The sequence below is a fragment of the Cygnus atratus genome, chromosome Z, assembly GCF_013377495.2.
Source record: "Cygnus atratus isolate AKBS03 ecotype Queensland, Australia chromosome Z, CAtr_DNAZoo_HiC_assembly, whole genome shotgun sequence".
In the NCBI taxonomy this organism is placed as follows: Eukaryota; Metazoa; Chordata; class Aves; order Anseriformes; family Anatidae; genus Cygnus; species Cygnus atratus.
Window position 1 is genome coordinate 62915166 of NC_066396.1, and position 20520 is coordinate 62935685.

Consider the following 20520-nt stretch of genomic DNA (forward strand, 5'->3'; position numbering starts at 1 on the left):
ACAGCCTGGGAAAGAAAGTAGGAGAGATGTTGATATATGACTTAGGGCTCAAAGTTCTTTATACTGCTCAGGTGCTAGAAGACCACAGGCAACTATAAGGTTATCTTCTTTCTGATGCTGAAATGCAGGAAGGGTAACTGAAGTAATGCTATGTGTTATAAGGACTCCACAGTAATTTAGTTAAGTATGTAGGGGTATAGCTTAAGTTTTTCAACGTTTTCCTTCCTGCAGGAAGAATGCAGTTGGAATACTTCAGAATTTCGACTCCAAGAATAAAACTAACAAAAATCTGAGAGATTTAGTATCAGTCGCATAAAAGTAAGAACTTTCTCTGTCAGGAAGAGACCAACTACTTCATAGCATAGAAAAATACTTTGCTTAAAAATATCAGTTTCTTAGGAATTCCAATATTTGAAGCTACCACCTGTTTATAAAAATATGTCTTAAAGATTTGAGCCCCCAACGGGTGGTGTAATCTGTCAGAGGAAATACTTCCAGGTTTAAATAAAAGGTGCTGAAACTGGGGATTATCAGGTGCATTGGATAAAATCTCACGCAGATAAATCCACAGAGTAGCGATGGCACACGATGAAAAGGTTTGCTCTGTCAGCAAGACATGATAACTACAGCCAACACCTTTCAACAAAACATTCATAAGGTAAAAATATTGGAGTTGGTATATCAAGTATCCATCATCTGGTCTGATATTAAGCAGGAACTAAGGGAAGAATGAAGATAATATTGTGAGGCATGTTTTAGATTTGCTCCTCCTCATCCCACTTCCTTAAAATTAGAGAAAGAAGGAAAGGCTTGACATACCCTGAACTTCTTACAGCATTTCACCATTCCAGTCAAAATAGTTGTAGAATATTTTAACATTCTTACCATGAGATTCCAGTCCAGCTCCTTGTGCCAGGCCATTATCATAGGACTGAAGAAAAAAAATGCACAAACCAGTTACTTCAGAGCCAAATCACTTTTACAGACATTGCAATTTCTCAGTTTACTAGCAAAATTATCAGACTATAATGATCATTTAAAAATAGTTAAATTCTGAACCTATGCCTCAAGAAAATTCTTGGCACAAAATTGTTAACTGATCAGCTTTGTTTCAGTACAATAAAAACAGCTTTTATGACTTTTTAGTTCATTTTAGTTAAATGTCTGGAAATAGCTAAACATTTCTTTGCCCAAAAGGGAAAGCATATGATGCAGATATCCGTTTTCCTTTCTTATAATGAAAAAGTTTCATTTTTTCTTTAATGGTTACGTAATTCCAAACAAAATTAAACACATAAATGAAATCTATCTCAAAACCTCATTAATATACTAAAAGACAAAATGCAGGTTGATATTGTATATACAACACTGAAGTACAAGAAATGTTTTAGTTAGGAGCAATACCATCAGGCTTTAAATAAACTGAAGCCTGAAATGAGGGGAGACCAGAAGCAACAATATAATAAGGCACACTATTTTACCAAACTTAATCTGTCCTGTAAAATACGACTGTTAAAAAATAATTCACAATGCTCTAAAATTACTTTGTTAAGTGAAAGAATAATTAGGAGCTTCACTCTGACAAACAAAGCAGCAGAAGTACTATAGTACAGATTTGTTACGAGCAAGAATCTAAGAATGGGTAATATTGTAAATGTAGAAATAACAATCTCTCTTGACTACAAATTCACTAAAGCATTCTGCATGATAAGGAACAAGAGAACAGAGTAAGTTATTCATAAAATGGAACATGCTTATTTTACAAGTGTTCACAGAACACTTAATAACCAATACATTATCACTGGACAAATACCAAACTGTTTAGTGGGAAGAAAAATAATTCAACCTTTTATGTTTAACTTTCAAAGTTAAATTACACAGATCCTATTCCTTCCGTATCAGCAGTTCAATTAATGATTGGTTCACGTTCTGATTAGATAGAGAACAATTTTTTTTTCCCCTGACTATGAATTTCTCATGTTTTCTTCAAAACATTTAATAGTGGCTAGAAGATACAGGTCATCTTGAAAGACCACTAATGACTCCCATAGTCCTAACCAAACAATGGCTACAGCAGCTGTCACGTCCTTAGGTATTACCTAAGAATTATATTACTTTGTAGGTCTGTTTTTAAGGCTCACGTTGGGGAGAAAAAAAAAGGAAACAAAAGCAGATGTGGAAGCAACACAAAAACTGTATTTCTGTTTTTGAGTTGTTCCTGCAAGTTGAAGCAACTAGAAGCAACACACAAACTTCAAACTGCAGCTTGAAATTCCAAAGTACAAACCAATTTTAAGTAATGACCGTCAACATCTGAGTGTTAAAACACAGTGCAAATTTACTTTAAACTCTGCAGTACCTTTTGCAAAGGCAATCCGAACGTGCTACCTCACTCCATGGGTCCATTAATTGCTAAGCAAAGGCAAACTGATTAGCAAAGCTAAACTGAGTAAGCTAATTAACTCTACAAACAGTAATTGTAAAAGGAGGTGGTTTACTTCATGTATGACAAAGTAATTAGCTCTGCAGAAAAGCTGTTAAGTGTGCATCCCAGACAGCTGTTGGGATGCACACTTGTTGGGCTGTAAAATTAGCTGGAAATTTTAATAGGTAATAGTGGACCTTCGGCTGATTGGTGCCAATGTATTTACAGGTAGCAGCTCCTCTTTGGGGACTTGTGTGTGTTAAAGAACTAGAGAAATATTTTTAGTTCTTTGTCCTTTTGAACAGGCCTAGGAAAATATATGCAAAAAAAACCTGAGGTTTCTGCTACTTGAACACTACATAATAAAATACTATCCTCAGGAAATGTGTAAATCCAGTTAGTACAATCTCTACTTCACACTCTAAACCTTCACTCCAAAAGTTTCACAACCAGCTATTATATCACAATTAATCAACAGACTTATATATCTGCATTTGCAGAGGACTCTAGTGTACCAGGAAAAACAGATGCTACACTTAATTCTTGCAATATCTCTACTTAAGGCCAAATTTGAGGTAAACCAAGAAATGTTGAAAACTGCAGCATTTAAGAGTGCATGTTTGCTGAAGTCATTCAAAATTTCAGCAACTGAATGCCTGCTCTTTTTTAGTTAGTGATACATCTGACCTTTGAATATGTAAGCCAAAATCGACTCACTGATAAAAACTGTGAGATTAGAACCTGACAATTCTGATGACAATAAAACCGAACTATTGTTTTGTGATCAGTACTGTATAAGCACTTTTTAGTCAATTGATAATAATCTTCTGTATGAAGATGCAATTCTTTTTAACAGTTACTTTCCAGAGTAAAGCAACACCATCATTTCACGTTCCAGTCTGCTGCTCTACTTGATGCACCTATCTATATAAATTCCCTGTCCTTCAGCTGTATTATGTATGTCAGGATTCTGATACCACACCATTAAAGAGGAATCCAAAGGGTTTTTTTTAAAGATTACTGTCTAAGCAGTCGTGTTACTCTCCATCCAAATTAGCTGTAATTCACTTACATGCAAATTTGAATAACTGAACAAAGTTTGTAAACTACACTTGTTTCATCTATTTGCCAATGACATAGGATAGTCAAACAAAACCACACCTTTAGCAGCTTACTGGCAAGCAATGCACTCTCATTTGTTTTTATTATTAATAGATGCATCAAGACAAGGTAACATTGTAGGAAAACAGGAATAAGTATTTTCAAGAGGGTCTACAGTAATATTTAGTTACATAAAGAATAATAAATCTATCTGTTAAATACATTGTGGTACTTGGTTCATATGATTGAATTGAATTTGAGCACATCTCAAAGCAGGTCATGGAAATAGATGAATGAGAGGAAGGTGGAACAACCACTGTAAAAGGATTTTCACAAAGGGCCCCTCTCCATACACCTGAGAGTTCTTTGGACACATTTTCAGCTCTGCCACGTGACTAAGCATGAAGCCAAGATTTTGCTTATTTGCCTAGAAGAGCCTTGTCACCCAGTTAGTGCACTGAAATACATACTGGTCTGGCGACTCAGCAGCATACCCAGAAAACCCAAACAAGACTACTGTGCATGTGTATACCAACTCTGCTGTACATTCACAATAAATCAACACTTTTAAAAAGCATTAAGTCCTACTAAACACAGTGCATAGTCAATTTACCAGTTTACAGTAAACGCGGACAGAAATATATTATCTCTTGTCACACATTAGTATGCCCTAAGGAGACTACTACCTATAGAACACTGCCTGACAAAATCTCCTGGAGTTACTCTGAGCTAGCCTTGAAAAGATCTAGTGTTTTCCACAGCATCTTCTGGACTTTGACCATGCTTAGACTCCAGTTTTACTTCACTGGTTGACTGAAGTATTAATATGTGTGTTTCCAAGAGGTCTTGCTCTGTTCAGTTCAGGCTTCAATTTTTTTATATATATATTATATATACATATAAAAGTGGGGTCAATTTTCCCAGTAGAATCACAGAAGTTGCAATTTTCAGGTTAAAGAATTGATGTCCAGAGTCTAGAAGCAGTCTGTCAATTCATTTCAAGATCACTGTAGACAGAGAATCTCCAGATGTTTCAAAGCTCCAAATGCAAAAAACGTCCACTCGCCTGCTGTATCAGTAGCCCTGTATGTTGCCCCTTAGGTTCTCATCTTAAAAATATACAGTTGTTCCGTACTTACTTTGTTTTTCAGTGCCATTTTTTACTTTACATATTTCTGTCCAAATCCATATAATCATGTCATTTCTAGAACGAAGAGTACTAGTAATATATACTAACATAATAACCCATGTAATAGTATATTAAATGCTCCTCACACAAAAGCTACCTCATACCTCTGGCAATTCAACTAAGCTTTCTTTTCACCCTTTATAGAACTATCCTTTGGGACCAAAATCACACTCAGGTGTAAAAGAGAGATAGTAACTTACAACTGATGTGATGTACGGAGCAACATGGTAAAGATTTTGCTCTTAAGTGAGCACCCTGACTTGGCTGATCTGTCACGCTGTTGTGGTTTAGCCCGGCTGGCAGCTAAACACCACACAGCTGTTCGCTCACCCTCCCCCCTCCCTCTCCGGGATGGGGGAGAGAAACGGGAAAGTGAAGCCTGTGAGTTGAGATAAAGACAGTTTATTAAGACAGGAAAAATAATAACAATAATAATAATAATAATAATAATAATAATAATAATAATGTGTACGAAATAAGTGATGCACAATGCAATTGCTCACCACCCGTTGACTGATGCCCAGCCTATCCCCGAGCAGCCGGCCCCCCACCCCGGCTAGCCACCCCTATATATTGTTCAGCATGACGTCAGATGGTATGGAATACCCCTTTGGCCAGTTTGGGTCAGCTGTCCTGGGTCTGTCCCCTCCCAGCTCCTGCTGCACCCCCAGCCTGCTCGCTAGCAGGACAGAGCGAGAAGCTGAAAAGTCCTGGCTTGGTGTAAGCACTGCTCTGCAACAATTAAAACATCAGCATGTTATCAGCGCTCTTCTCATCCTAATCCAAAACATAGCACCCTGCCAGCTACTAGGAGGAAAATTAACTCTGTCCTAACTGAAACCAGGACACACGCTGTCAAAGGAGAACAGAAAAATTGTTGTCCCTGGTGGGAAACCCACTGAGCGGAGTCTGCAGGGATATCCTCAGCCTGGAAACCAATGCTAACTAAGTTGGGGTTACATGGCTTCACATGGGATGCAGGGGAAGAGAATTCTGTGTCTGTATAAAACTTATTATGGGGTGCTTTAATGAGAATGCAGGGGTGTGCAAACTTATTACGGGATGGTTAGGGAAAGGAACACAGCTGAGAAAGATCGAAGTGGATGAGGGAGGAAGTTTTCAACTTCTTTGAAAATCTTTTATTCTGATCTTGGAAAATAAAATTAAACCAACAAAAACATCATTTAAAAATTATTTTTACTCATTAACTAATATACCAAAAGTCTGCTGGATGTATGTATTTAGAGGTATTATGTAATTTTCATATTTAAACAAAGTTACACAGTAATTTAGATGAACCGACCATATATCCAGAATTAATGAATTTAAGCATTAGTTTACTGTCAAGTATCTTCAAAAGTTTCACCTTGTGTTTGAGGTGTGTTTTTTTCTTTACAATCCACACAGATCATGTCTCACATCATTTGTATGCTAAGAGAACACTAGTTCTTCAGCTTTTCTGCATGTGCAGCCTCTCATCATAACAATAAACTCAGGCTATGTGGTCTTTTAATACCTACTAGCCAAATTGACACGAAACATAACTAAAAGCTCTCTTGCTGCAAACAAAAACAGCTTGCACAGACACAGAAAAAAAAAGTCACATACTAGTATTTTCCTTCATTCCAAATATCTAATAAATAATTAAAAAAAGTGCATGACTGGAAACACTTATTAAGCTTGAAGAGATGGCAATAATTAGTTTTTGCTTTGATTCTGTATATCATTTAAAAATGCAGGACTACAGCTCATTTATATTTGAGGATTTTACTGATGTTTTATGCACTTTTTGTCAGCTGTAGGAGCTTGAGACCCCCATTTTTTAAATCTTGCTTTCAACTTCAAGTTTTAAAGAAAAAAGGTCAGATTTAATTTAACTTGAGGTGCTCATAAACAACAAGTAAAATTAATTTGTTAGTATACATATTACAGTGAAAATAAAAATGCAAAAAGGAAAGTACTTTTCCATTTTCAACTCACTGAAGTAGGAACAGAAAAGAAACATTAGCTTAATATTTCAATTTGGATTGCCAGATTTTTAGTCATGATAAAGAAATAGAACTAATAACTTTAAAATGTAATAAGAAGTAACACTTTTAGAATACTTACCATGCTTCTTCTAATGTAGTCTATTGCTTTCTTCATATCCATGCCTGACCAGTTATCAAGCATGTAGCAGATGCAGGAAGCACAGTACACAAACCTCATATCATTCTCACTTCCTTCCAGCACTGCACAGAAACTGAAAGAAACGTTTCTCTCATTACATATCTTGTATAGCTTTTCATATTAGAAGATGTGAATTGCCTTTTAAGGAATTGCATTTAAGGCCTTTCCTTTCAAAACAAGTTACCTACTTCTGTTTACAGTATTCATACAACTATAACCCAAAGGTACACTAGATTTGCTTTTCAGAAGATGTGTTTCTAAGTAAGTCAAACAAAATAAACAGAGCTATTAACAACTAGGTGCTTGCAAAACTCTGTTTCCAGAAATGCAATGACTTTATTTATCAAAATGTCTTTATTTATCCAAAGATGTTAACGCTTACATTCTTTCACCTATCACACGATATACTGACATATGAGTTACTATTGTAGCACTTGCTGTTCTTGGCAGATTTTTTTGTCTTCCTAGTAATCTTCATAGCCTGCATAGCTTTTCTGACTCAAACCTCAGGATCAGATTCCCACGTATGTATAAATAGTACTCCTATCACTATTTCTAATACAAATACTGAAAATTACCTGCAATACAGGTTTTGATTTCTTATGGCTACATTCTTTCCAAAGAACATTTTGTTGCACCTATGCTACCCTGTGCTCTCCTGTATGATCCCGTACTGAGATCCCTAAAAGGATGTATGCTGTGATTTGCTGTGTGACAAGTCTGTTTCACTCAAAGGTGTTAGAGTATTTTTTTAAGAATTAAACAGCTGCAAGAAGCCAGAACAATAAAAAGAATATTTTGATCAGTCCTCCTGTCATATCTCTTCTCAAAAAAAAAAAAGGTACTTCTGACTTCAAAGACAGAAAGGTGAATTTCAAGTACCACTATTGTCACTATGACACTCCCACTTTGGCACTGGGATTCCAGCATGTACCTTATTATCTTTTTGCATACAATAGCCTCCAACATCTACTGGAAGATATTTTCACTTCTCTTAACCCCAGCGATGCCAGGCCCTACTCTCTGCAGCTCGGATGGTGGATGAAAACGACTGCTCTTTGGATACGGCAAAGGACATTCTGGGAACCAGGACACTTCTTACTATGTGCCAGCATTGTGGTTTACAACTTTTCTCCATCCCTAGGTGACACCGCATTGTGGGTTATCCAGATGCTTAAATCACATTCAGCCAAGGTAAGGTAGAAACGCAAACACACACCTTTATTTAAATGTGTACTCTAACACTTAAAACCCCATTTTTTTAGTTAATAAAATACATGAAACAAATCCAAAGACTAGAATACTTATACTAGAGTAACATCAGGAAAATTTGTTTCCCTCATTTGGGTTATTTGATGTTTCTACCTGGACAAGATGTAAGCAAATGCCTTCGCACATCCTTTCATTCTGGTGTAGTAAAAGTGGTTTTCATAGGCAGGAAAGTGTGTCATACAAAAAGTTGACTCCTGCCCAACAATTCTACACCAGAGAGAAGCAAAGCACTCTCCTTTACCTCTAGGGTCTAGCTGGCTATCTTCAGCAGGGAATACAAAACACAGAATCAAACGTGAGTGCAAGTCTGCACATTAAAACCATTTGTGACACAAACACGTAGAAGAGGTTAACTGCATACTGCTTATTGCTGTGATCAGGCAAGACAGCAAGCAACTGCTTCAAAATGATGGTGTGTTGGGAGCACCTCATCCCCTTGTCCTCCTTTTGGATATGCTTTAACAGCAAAAACGGTCCAATATCTAAAATGAATGCTTAGAAGAATGCAACAGGCACCTCCATGTGCTTGAAGAAACTTTAAACTAAGGCAGAGTAACAAATATTTGCATGTATACATACATACATATATATGTATGTGTAAATATATATATCCCTACATATATACACGTGGCCCATTAAGGTCAGTCTGACGGTGCGAATAACAGGTTGTGGTACATCATACAGCTCATTATTCACCACTTACATTCCGAACATTTTAGAAGTTTGTGCACACATTACACTACATTTTAATAGTTACGTTCCATTAAAAAAAAAAAAGTTTTAATTATAGAAAACATCTATACAATACAAAGTCTTTTGACCAAAACAGCTCCATAACTAGTAAATGATGACAGCAATTTCCTAGTGAAGTGAAATATAATTACTTCAAGAACAATAATTTCTGTAATTTGGCATTTCTTAAAGTATTTTTTCAAAAATTATATTCAGTAAAATTTCAAAACAGACAGATCATGGGCCCTAGCAGAAGCTTTCATTAGCTACCTGCTTCGGTTTGCATTAACGCCCACCACCACTCATGAAAAAGAACATGAAGTAGATCAAGTGGTATATACCATCTATTAAAAAATGTGTGTAAATGAATCTCACAAGGAAGTTTAGTAATACCATGTTCCTATTATAAGTAATATAGGTTAATTCACCCTGTATATAGATATCTTGAATCTGTGAAATCTTCATACCTGAATGGAGGTCGTTGTCCCACAAAGCAGAGCAAACATCATCTTAACAGTACTCCGGGGAATTACAAAAAAAACAGAGAATATAAACACCTCACTTACCTGAATGACACAGCACAAAAGAAACTAAGACCAATCCATTAACATTCCAATCATACATGCCCACAGCTGTAAGCAAACATCATCATTCTACATATGAAAACAAACCTAGACACAAAGTAGTGTTTGGTCTTGTACACTAGCATGTGTTCTCTTACTAACACCCGCCAAAATATTTACTGACAGAAAGAAGATATTGTAAGATCGTTTTCACAAAAAACATGTTTACTATGTTTCATTCCACACCTGCATTTTATATTAATCTTCCAAAGTGTTGTAAAATATAAAGTATTTTTTACCTTCCATCCTCCAGCTGGAGAGCTCTCAGTCCTGCCAGTAAGGCATCTTTATTTACTCGACTTAAATCATCTCCGAGAATAACCAGACATGACAGACCTGTGTAAGTCATTGCTATGTGCCCACTATCATAGGGATGAGATATACCTGGACCCTAGAAAAAAAGGAGAAACAAAATATTTACACACCGTAAGACCTTATATTACAGTCAGGAATTCTAATAAATAAATAGGTGAACAAAGTTCATTTCTGTTCACTAATTATGGTTAAACTGAAGGCAGGCCACTCAACTTTTCTGAGTCAAACCAAGCTAATGCACAGTTTGCAACCCTTGTAAACAGCTGGTCAATAGCAAGGTTTGGAATAAGGCTTTGCAAAGACCAGTATTTATGCAAGCTTTAAGTACGTCATCTACATCAAAGCTTATTCTGGCACACCACTGGACATGAGCTTCCTGAGAGTTGAGGAAGCAGTCTAATAAACAGCCAAGCCTCCAGAAGTCCTTTCCACAGACATTTTAGAATCTAATGACCTACAAGCAGAAAGCAGTGTGAGGGATTACTAGTAATCTCTCTTGTAAATGGAAGCAATAACAGCTTAGCACCTCAGCTACTTTCATCTCTGCTTTAAAACAATAACCAGAGCTTAAACAAAGTATTCATACAGCAAATAAAGTCAAGGGAGAAGCTTCAATTAGAGTTAAGTGATGAGTAGTCACATGGTACAAATCACAAAATGGGTGTCAGGGGACATTAATGCAGCTGTACCAAATTTATTATTTTTCCCTGTGGTGTAGGTACATCCTGGATTGTACACTGCATTACAACACAAAACACGCATAACAAGATGGCTTTGGGTACTTAGGACGGCCCAGTTTGTAGAAAAAGGAAGATGACTTTTTCTTTGTTTTTAAGCATAATAAAAGCTATTTCCATGCTGAGCATCCATGCCAAGCAAGCTTTTGAAACACACTTTACAAGGATTATGTTAATTGCAATTTTTTATTTTCATTTCATCCTAAAAACACATGCAAAAAGCAGTATAAAACAAGATAAATAAGTTGCTGTTACAGGTACATGGTATTTTTTAGGCCTAATCATGCTTATTTCCAAAGCCAGGAAGCTTTACTTCAAATAAAGGTTGGACTAGATGATCTTAGAGGTCTTTCCCAACATAAAAGACTCTACGATTCTACGAAATAAGAAGCTGGGAGAAAAATGAGTATTATCTACTAGACAGCAAGGGACTGTTCTCACACTAGGGAATCAAGCACGATTGGGAAAGGGAGGCACAAAGCAAAGTGCAAGTGGCTGCAACAGCACCAAAAAAGCTCTGGCTAAGCAACAGAGAAGGGGAAGAAGGGAATGCCGAGCGCTGTACCTTTCACTCCCTGATTTCCAGCCCTGACATCTCTGTTGAAAGGTGGGGCACATCTCCTTTGCACCTGCCTTCACTTTTGTGTGTATTTTGGTGAGACCCCCTTGAGCCTCTCCTTGCTGAACAGCCCCAGCTCTCTCAGCCTCTCCCCAGAACAGATGCTCCAGTCCCAGACAGGCTTCCCCATGGGGCACTCCACAAATGGATGACAGCCATGTACTCATACAGCCGTAGTAGTTTGAGAACTACTGTAGTCATGAAACATATTTTTCTACCTTCAGTGTATGCCAGGACCTAATCCCAGAAGGAACAATTTGGCCTATCATACCAATTTAGGCATTATAAATCTAACAGAACTCCAAATCTGCTTCTCAGAGTACCTTCCCCTTAAAAATTGTAATTATAGCAGCTTAATGCTTGTGATGCACCAACATATTTCAGCTGTAAAATTCTGCCCCAGAAACCCAGGCATATAGGGTGACACAAACTTGTTCTGACACACAAAAACTATTCAGTTTAATGTAGCTGATAAATTTACTTCTGAGGAAAGGAGGTATCTATTCTGAAAACACAAACTTTTACCAGTTCTGGCCCTGAAAGGATTCTCAATGTTCCAGGCCTGTAGTTAAAACTGCTCACGTGTTTTATCAAGTGAAATATGAGACACACATTAGCAGCTGAAATGTATTTGGAAAGATTCTCTGTTGTTTGGACCAACTGCCTACAAAATGTCCCAGCAGGTCCAGCCAGCAACTATGAACAAAGACTCCAAATATCTGTATAATTGAAGTTGAACTGGAATGAGAGGAACAATTAATTTCTCCCTACTTGGAATAACCTGGAAACGGAAGATGCCTCTGTTGATTTCACACAGTGGAGCATGAAGAGCCTGCAAATCAATATTAACTGTGCACCACTGCTCTGTTTACATGTTCTTATAGCTAGCCCATCTCCACAGCAATGTTGACATCAGGAATAATTGAAGAGTAGCAGATATAGTGAAACAGTTCAACTTTACTTCTGAAAATATTACTTCTAGAGGAATACTGTATTTACTAAACAAGTTTTACTCTAAGGATATTTAGACTTGACTTTTAAAAACCGTATTTATGAAAATTCTACCAAAATCTTCTAATACAAGCGTGCTTGGATATTCAGGAAATTTTCTAAGGCATCTGTAGTTATCAACACTCTCCTTTAAGTGGCAATTTTTCCACACAGTATTTACATAAAGTAACTAAAAACTCCTGGTTCACAAGATTTTCTTTTACTGTTCTATATACACACTAGTTCCATACTGCTTTTAAAGCTCTGGTAGCCTATGAACATTTTAAAATAATTGGGTCCTTATTTTTTATCGAATCCAGGTATTTCTAATATTACTCACTGCAATAAAAACAGGCTGCAAAAAAAGTGTTATAAGCATATATACTGTATGGTCATTAAATTAAATAATACCATCCTCCCCCTGAAACTGTATCAATCACTTCAACATCTGGACAATGTACAAATTTTATCTCCACTTCCTTTTCCTTGCAAACATTTCGACATGTAGCAGTATTGCACTGATTTTCCAAATACAGGGTTTTAGCAATGCCAGAGTTGTTAACTTCTGCAAGTGAGGTAGTTTTAAAAAGGAGCAAAAATTATCCTTGCCTGATGCATATAAAGCAAATAGTAGTCTGTCAGCTGTACATACAATCATGAAGTTCACAGCTAAATTAGTCCTGCTACCTCCTTCTATCTTTGAAGATCACACAAACACTTAGGTACAAGTAACACATAAAATATTGTTCAGGTGCATGATTTCCAAACGTCATTATATAGGGAGTTAGGGAGGTGGTCTTGGCATTCGAGAATAGCTGCTAGCAAGTCCCACAACTACCTTTACTGGTAATAGTTCCCTTCAGGAAAGGATTATCTTGTGACAAATAAAACAATTCTTTACATAATAAATTGGTATACTTATAGATATTTTGGTATGCAATTACTAAAAAAATAAAAAAAAAAAACAACAACCGAAGTGATAGAGGGCCCAATAGCCAGTACTCGAGAACATTTGCCTGAGGGTCCCAAATCCCAATAAATATAGCCAATATTCCAATAAAATCAAAATAAACAGAAGAATAAGAAATCAGATATGAGATCATCCAGGAATCACTTACAAGGCATACTCGCAAAGGCCAAGATGAAGTTTTATACATATAATTATGGTAGGATTTTGGGAGCTTTTGATGGACTAACAGATCTTTGTTTGCAATATGATTTTTTTGTTCGTTTTTAATATAAAACAAATACAGATATTCACCAGAAGAATAATAAATTATGTTCCCTAGTCATAGTTATCCAACTTTTAAGTGTACTGGAATTCATTATATCTTCAAGACTCCATGTAATTATTTCAAGTTCACTGTAATACTACTCATCAAATTTTATTTTGTACCTATATACACCAATATACCATCATCAGTATGCTCACATGCTAATGCAACAGACACACCTGAGCCCAGATTACAGAATGCCTTTGGGGGGACATTTCAGGGAAAACAAACAAACCCACTAAACTAAACAAAACAATACTTTTTTGCATATGAAGAGGCAAAAATTGAGAATTCATTGGAGTTGTAGAAACCAGCCCCACGACATCACAAAGCAGGACTGCTGCAGCTTCTCTAAAAGCAAATATGACAGCATGCCTCAAAGGTTTCAGGAGATAACTGCTAATACCTCTAAAATTTGCATGGCTAGGAGGAAGTGGTGTTATACTGTTTCTGCTATAAAGGACAGTCAGTCAGACACTGTGTAAAAGCCTGTCCTAAGTTTAACAAAGACACTATAGTCCAAGCAATCGATTTTTAATGGGAACCTGTAGAGTTGGTAAAAAGGAGGGTTTTTTAAGTTCTATACTATGAATAAAGACTACTTTTAATGCTATAGAACTATTTTGGCTCCCTGGACACTATAAACCAAAGCAACAGCCGCAACTAAGCAAACTATCTGCCTAGGCATGAAAAGAACATTGCTGTCATCACCTGAAACTGTGAGCTTCGTGGGCCAAGAGATACAAAATGGAGTTATTTTAAGAATGACAGCATTTCTTCTCAAAAAAACTAGCAACAAGAAAGCTGTTAAACTGTGTAACGATTGTTAAACACAGCTAAACAACGAGAAGAAATACATTTAATCCTCTAAGGTTATGTCTACACAAAGGAATAAATACAGAGCAACACAGTGCTGGTGTCCCAGTGCCTATACCATGTGCACTGCGGAATTTGGGACTGCGGCAGTCTGCATCCTTAGTCCGTAGGCCCACTAATGGATAAGTGCATTTGGTGTGCTCCTTCCAGTTCAGTTTCATTCAGAAAGTCCAGTTTGCGTGCTTCACTCTTGTGGTGCAAGCACATTAAAGTGCACTTACCAAGTTCTCTGATGATATGAACTAAAACACTGCTGCAGACATACTCTTAAGACAGCACAGGGGACAATGACAAATAAAGAAAAAAGACAAGACTTTTAAAGTAAGTCAAGGTCATTACAATTGATTTCCAAGTTGTTCATTTCCTCTGTCATTTCAGAACACTTTAAGTGAACAATGCTGGAGGTCCTTTAAACTTCTGTATACCAACAAATCAAGCAAATCTGTTCCCTTTAACACAGATGCAATGAAAAGTATAAGAAGGCTTGAATAAAAAGCACAACCATCTGCAAATGGTTTTCCAGATATAATAAACAACCTTGTAACTAATTTCCACAGGTTACATGATTCCACCGCTTTGTTCCCTCTACAGACTGGCTAGCTCATTATGAGATGCTGTTGGATTGTTGCATTTACTGCACTGCATGACACTGACCCAAAACTTTGACAAAATATGATGGAGCATTTTTATTATCTCAGTTTGGTAAAGTTATGTCCTTATTCATTTTGTAGTGCTTTTATTCCACAATGTTGTATGGCACTTACTGTCCTCGACTACCCTTCTGGACAAAAAGTCCATCATACAGCTAGACAAGTACATAATAAGAAGGGTGAAAACTGGCTGGTGGGTTGGGCTCAGAGGATTAGACCACATGTGGTTACCCCATGCTGGCAGCCAGTCACTTGTGGCATTCCCCAGGGCCAGTTCTTGTCAATGTTTTCATAAATGATTTGGACGCAGGACTTGAAGGTATACTAAGTAAGTTTGCAGACAGCTCTAAATTGGGAGGAGCTGCTGACACCCTTGAGGGCAAGAGGCCTTGCAGAGGGACCTTGGCAAATCAGAGGGCTAGGCAATCACCAATAATACGAAGTTTAACAAGAGCAAGTGACGGATTCTGCACCTGGGAAGGGGCAACCCTGGCTGTGTGTACAGACCGCGGGATGAGAGGCTGGAGAGCAGCCCCACAGAAAGGGATCTGGGGGTTGTGGTTGACAGCAAGCTGAACATGAGCCAGCAGTGTGCCCTGGATACCAAAAGGAGCAACAACACCCTGGGGTGCATCAGGCCCAGCACTGCCAGCTGGCCGAGGGAAGGGATTGTCCCGCTTTGCTCTGTGCTGGTGTGGCCTCACCTCGAGCACTGTGTGCATGTTTGGGCACCACAGATTAAGAAGGACATAAAACTATGAGAGTATTCAAAGGAGAGCTATGAAGATGGTGAAGGGTCTGGAGGGCAAGATGTATGAGTAGCAGCTTGAAGAAGCATCTGGACAATGCTCTCAGAAGTAGGGTCTGACTTTTGTGTGGAGCCACGAGTTGGACTTGATGATCCCTGTGTGGGCCCCTTCCTACTCGGGATGTTCTGTGATTCTTTAAACTTATTTAGGTGTCTTATTAAAAAGAAGACAACCAGTTTCCCTCTCACTACCCCCAGTCTTTTTTTTAATATGTAACTATTGAAATGATTGTCTACTATTTTGTTTTTAAACTTTATTTTTAACAAAGTATCACAGTAAACCACCACTAGAGATCCCAAACTAGTTTAGGTTTTAAGCAGAGGTTTTGCTTACTTCCTTCCTCCAAGCACAGTGGGTGGTACGATTGCCACTGAGGTTAATTCCAATTAAAACACAGGATGAATTCATCTTACTACTACATTTGGAGCTCACTGCAGATGCCATCTGTAGTGTAAAAAGGGATAAATACCAAAGCAAACCAAGAGACAAATGACCTTATCCATCACATGCTGCTGTACTACCTGGTGTAGAGGTGTAAAAAAAAACCTCCTCATAATTATTTTTCCCTTGTTAGAAAGCATAACCTCTGAATATTATTGCCATGAGTACCTGACTGACTTGCAGTGCAGAAAGTGGCTAAGCAGTTGCTAATCTAGTGTAGATTAATATTCCTACAAGCTACTCAGAAGCATAAAGTTATGCTGTTAAAAGTAAGTAAAAATGAGGCCAAAGCATGCCTCACACTCAAGCTAGTCCAAACAGTTTTAATCTCTACTACAGTCATAAGCATGTCATAAGTATATTCGGTTTTGCTCTCAATTTTATATCGCAGGATTCATTCAGTCACATTTAAGAATTTACTATCTGTCCTCCAGAAAAATCGAGTATTTATAATTTGGTACTCTTTTAGATTTTTCATCCACTCTTTAATGAGGTTTGACTCTTCATTCTCAAGCACAACGTAGAAAATACTGTTTCACAGTCCTTCCTGCACACTGGCATCTATAGCCTTCTTATAACCGTATCGGACCTTACAACGTATTGGACCGGCATCTCTCTTGAACCTCAGTTCCATGGGCTATGAAGCATCCTTCTTTTATAGACACTGACAAACTGGGATGAGCAGAGCCTTGCCTATGTTTGAGTGGATATCAGGTGCAATCAGATATCCATTTGTCATCATAGGAAAACTGAGGAACAGCGCTTAATGCTGAGCTGTTCTGCCCTTCGCTACCAAGTTTGCTGATAGTTCTTGAGCTACAGAAGTTCTCCTACTCACGCTCAGAAAAGCAGAGTACACTAAGACAAACCACAATCTGTATTTTATTTTCTTCACTGCCCCTGAAATACAAGCACCACCATTTTAGTAGTACTTTTGATTCCTAAAGGCTTTGCAAACATTTCAATGCATTAGCAGTGCAAAAATTGCTGTTTTCCAGACATTCCACAATTGTTTAGTTATTGTTATAAAAAAGACACAAGATCACTTACTACCTAATTGAAAAAGTTCCTCCCTACACTTGCATAACTGACCTTGGAGGGATTGAATGGCATTCCCAAATATGAAGAGCCTCTGAATCCGCAGCGATCCAAGTTTGACCCTGGAAAAGAAAGAAGGGAAAAAAAAAAGATTCAACTAATTTGCTTTTGCTGAAACAGTAATTATTAACCATAAATCTCTAGTAAAATTCAAGACCTGCTAGTTCAACATCATTCTTGGTACCACCAGAATTTGCATGTGTCTTTCAGTATGTTCCCAAACTCAGTTTATTATCATTCTGATTAGTAAAAAAAACAACCCAAAAAAACCCACCACCAAACAAAAAACAAACAAACAAACAAAAAAAAGGAAGTCATAGGCAAACTCAATTCCTGTTGTAATGAAAAAAAAAAGAAACAGATTATTATTTTTTCTTTAATTTTGTGGAACTACACTGTTCATATCAGCACAGAACTGTATTCCAAGCTCCTAAGAGTCAAGGAAAAAAAAGAGGGGAAAAAAAAAAAAGAGGAGGACAAAAAAAAGATTATTCCCCTGGAAAAGTGCCCAGAGATAACAGATTTTTTTTCCCCCTCTCTGGATTCCTGCCTGTTAATACCATCTGTTCCCAAGCAGAATTGTTTTTAATATACTTTGCAACATACACAAGGACAAACTGTTTGCAGTTTTCAGCTAGCACTGATTTAACTTGATATTGTCAGAGTGATATAGATAGTTAACGCAAAAAGCAATTTTTTAATTGAAACCATTCTTCTTTCTTACCCGAAGCACAGGTACAAGAATGTTTTAACTATCAAACACCTCTGTTAGTGATTCAGGTATGATTTCTTTTAAATGTATCACAATACCTAAGCATGTGGTATACAGAACTGTGTCCCATATACTGTTTAGAGCTAAGCACAGTTTTCAGGGCTCAAATCTGTTTCAATAGAGCAGAAGCTCTATTGCTTTACCTCTCATCCTCTGAATGCCTAGTGAGTTTCACAGCACTCAGGTGTCCTTAAATTCTCTCTCCTTCCTTTTCCCCCCCCAAATCATGGAGATTTGGGAAATTTGCACCAGACTAACTGAAAAACAATAAAGCCTAAAGTCCTAAAACTATCACTATGCAATGTGGTCTACCAACTATGGCATAGTTTGACACGTTAACTTCAAATTGTAAATGCCATAAATGCCTGTATGTAACATTTAAATTAGAAGCTTATGTCAGTCTAAGTACTTCTATGCAGTATCTGAGTTCCTCTGGAAGACCAGTAGGATTTAATTTATCTAATATTTGATCTTTGGATATAATTTACATGGAATGAATTATGATTCAACAGGAAGAAAATACTTGCAATTCTCCAGTTCTTTCACCTTTCAACCAAAAGTACTTTTTAATGATTCTATAGGTGTAATGAAGCTGTAATGTCAGTTCAGCCTGCAATAAGAAATCCATATGCTACAGTCCTACTTAACAAAGAAAAAAAGAGAGTATCTGTATCTGTAGACAAAAAAAAAAAAAAGCATAACCATTACATTTTGTTATCATCTAAATATTATCAGCAGGCAGTTTTTGCCTTTTAGTTCCTGGAGTCAAAGATTTATGTTTTGTGTTGCAACAGGTTCCAGAAAGTACAATAAATATTACTCTGTAGGGCTAACCTAAAGTCCTGAAGGACGCTACCCAAAAAGCATCACCATTTCAAAAACGATATGGAACGAATGAATCCGTAAGAGAACTAGAATTCCTATTTCTTAAATAACAAACTTCCTAGATGGCATAGCAGAAACAATAACCAATCACTTGTCCCATTTTCATTAAAAAATAACCTGTGTTGAATGTGCTTAAGTAAACTACAAAATACACTTTGAAATGGTATAAATATGGAAACCCTTCTTCCAGAAGACAATTTTTAGCCTACTGACACCACTAGCTAGTCTGACCTGCTGCAAAAAAAAGTTGTGCTACTAATAGGACAGCTTTGCATCAAACAGAATGCAGTTTCTAGTTGCTGGATGGAAGGATTCAACCTGACAAGACTGATCCCCATCACAGGACATCCCCACCATGAGTGATGATGCACTGTCAAGGCAGAAATGGCAACATGAATCCCAAGTGCATTGTGCTATTGGTGGGTTACCTCGACTGGCTTTTACATGGCAGGTACTATGAAAAAGAAACCAAAAATGAACTGCTTGAAGGAAATCAGAATCTATTATTCCCTTCAGCTGTTCAATTCTGAGGCAGTGTTTTAAAATTTTCTTACACCACTAAACTGTTACCAACCAAAAACTACCACGGGTAGTTTTCAAATGCTGGATTTTTAACTGTATGTATTGCTGTCATTGATTTAAAAATTTGACTACTTATTTCAGTGACTTCTGGTCTCCAGTCCTAGGCTTTACACAATGGCTCTTAGAAGAAACACAAGAACAGTTTGTGTTTTCAGTGCCCCCACTACTGCATAGTCTCCAGAGTGAAGTTTTATCTCCTCCAAATAATAAAAAAAACACAACAAAAACTTGTCATTAATGTGGACACAACAGATTCTTCCAAGAGCTTCAGGATTGCAAGCGAATTGCTAAATTTATGGTTGCAATTCTTGAACTACAGTATGAGTGCTGAGCTGATAAAGGAAGTGTTAAACGGGAAGTGAGAACAGCCCATTTCTAAACAGATGACTCTGCCACACTGACGTCACGTCTCAACTTTTTTTCTAGTTTCCTGTTGCACATACGGGTTCTGAACTAAAGGGGAACAAGGGAAAAAACAGTCCTTGAGTTTAAGCTCATAATCTCACTTTCTGTGAAGTTGGTTTTACCATCTCACTGCAAGCTGCTCAAATTTCTTATCTTTCAAAATAGCTTAGTAGCACTTATCAAACTCTTGCCTACTTTCCTGAACTGCAAAAAGCCAGAATCAGATCTGAAAATTAAATGTACCCTCATTAAAAGTATATGAATCATAAATTATGTCCCTTGTAAAAAATTGCTGGAGTGACCAGTTCAAGCACTGAGGAAAACTGCAGTTATGAAATGGTACCACCTAGTGTTCACTTTCAGAGTTAAGCACACATTACTTTCTGAAATAGCCTAAGAGAGACAAACAAATAACAAACTTTACATCAATCAGTGCATGGTTGCTGCAAGCTGATTCAAAGAAAAAAGCCTAGAAAAATGTTTCAGAAGTAAGCAAATTTGACCTTCTCCCCAAACCAAATAATTCCACACTTACATCAAGAGCCGAGACTACCTT

At 37.3% G+C, this 20520-nt stretch overlaps 1 protein-coding gene across 1 annotated transcript in view; it reads right to left on the reverse strand.

The window, feature by feature from the left end:
• Positions 1 to 20520, reverse strand: part of PGGT1B (protein geranylgeranyltransferase type I subunit beta) — a 38390-nt gene that overhangs the window by 7191 nt on the left and 10679 nt on the right. The window contains 4 exon segments of the mRNA XM_035562585.2: positions 886 to 931; positions 6825 to 6957; positions 9751 to 9902; positions 17315 to 17382. Coding sequence (XP_035418478.1) covers positions 886 to 931; positions 6825 to 6957; positions 9751 to 9902; positions 17315 to 17382 — 399 coding nt within the window.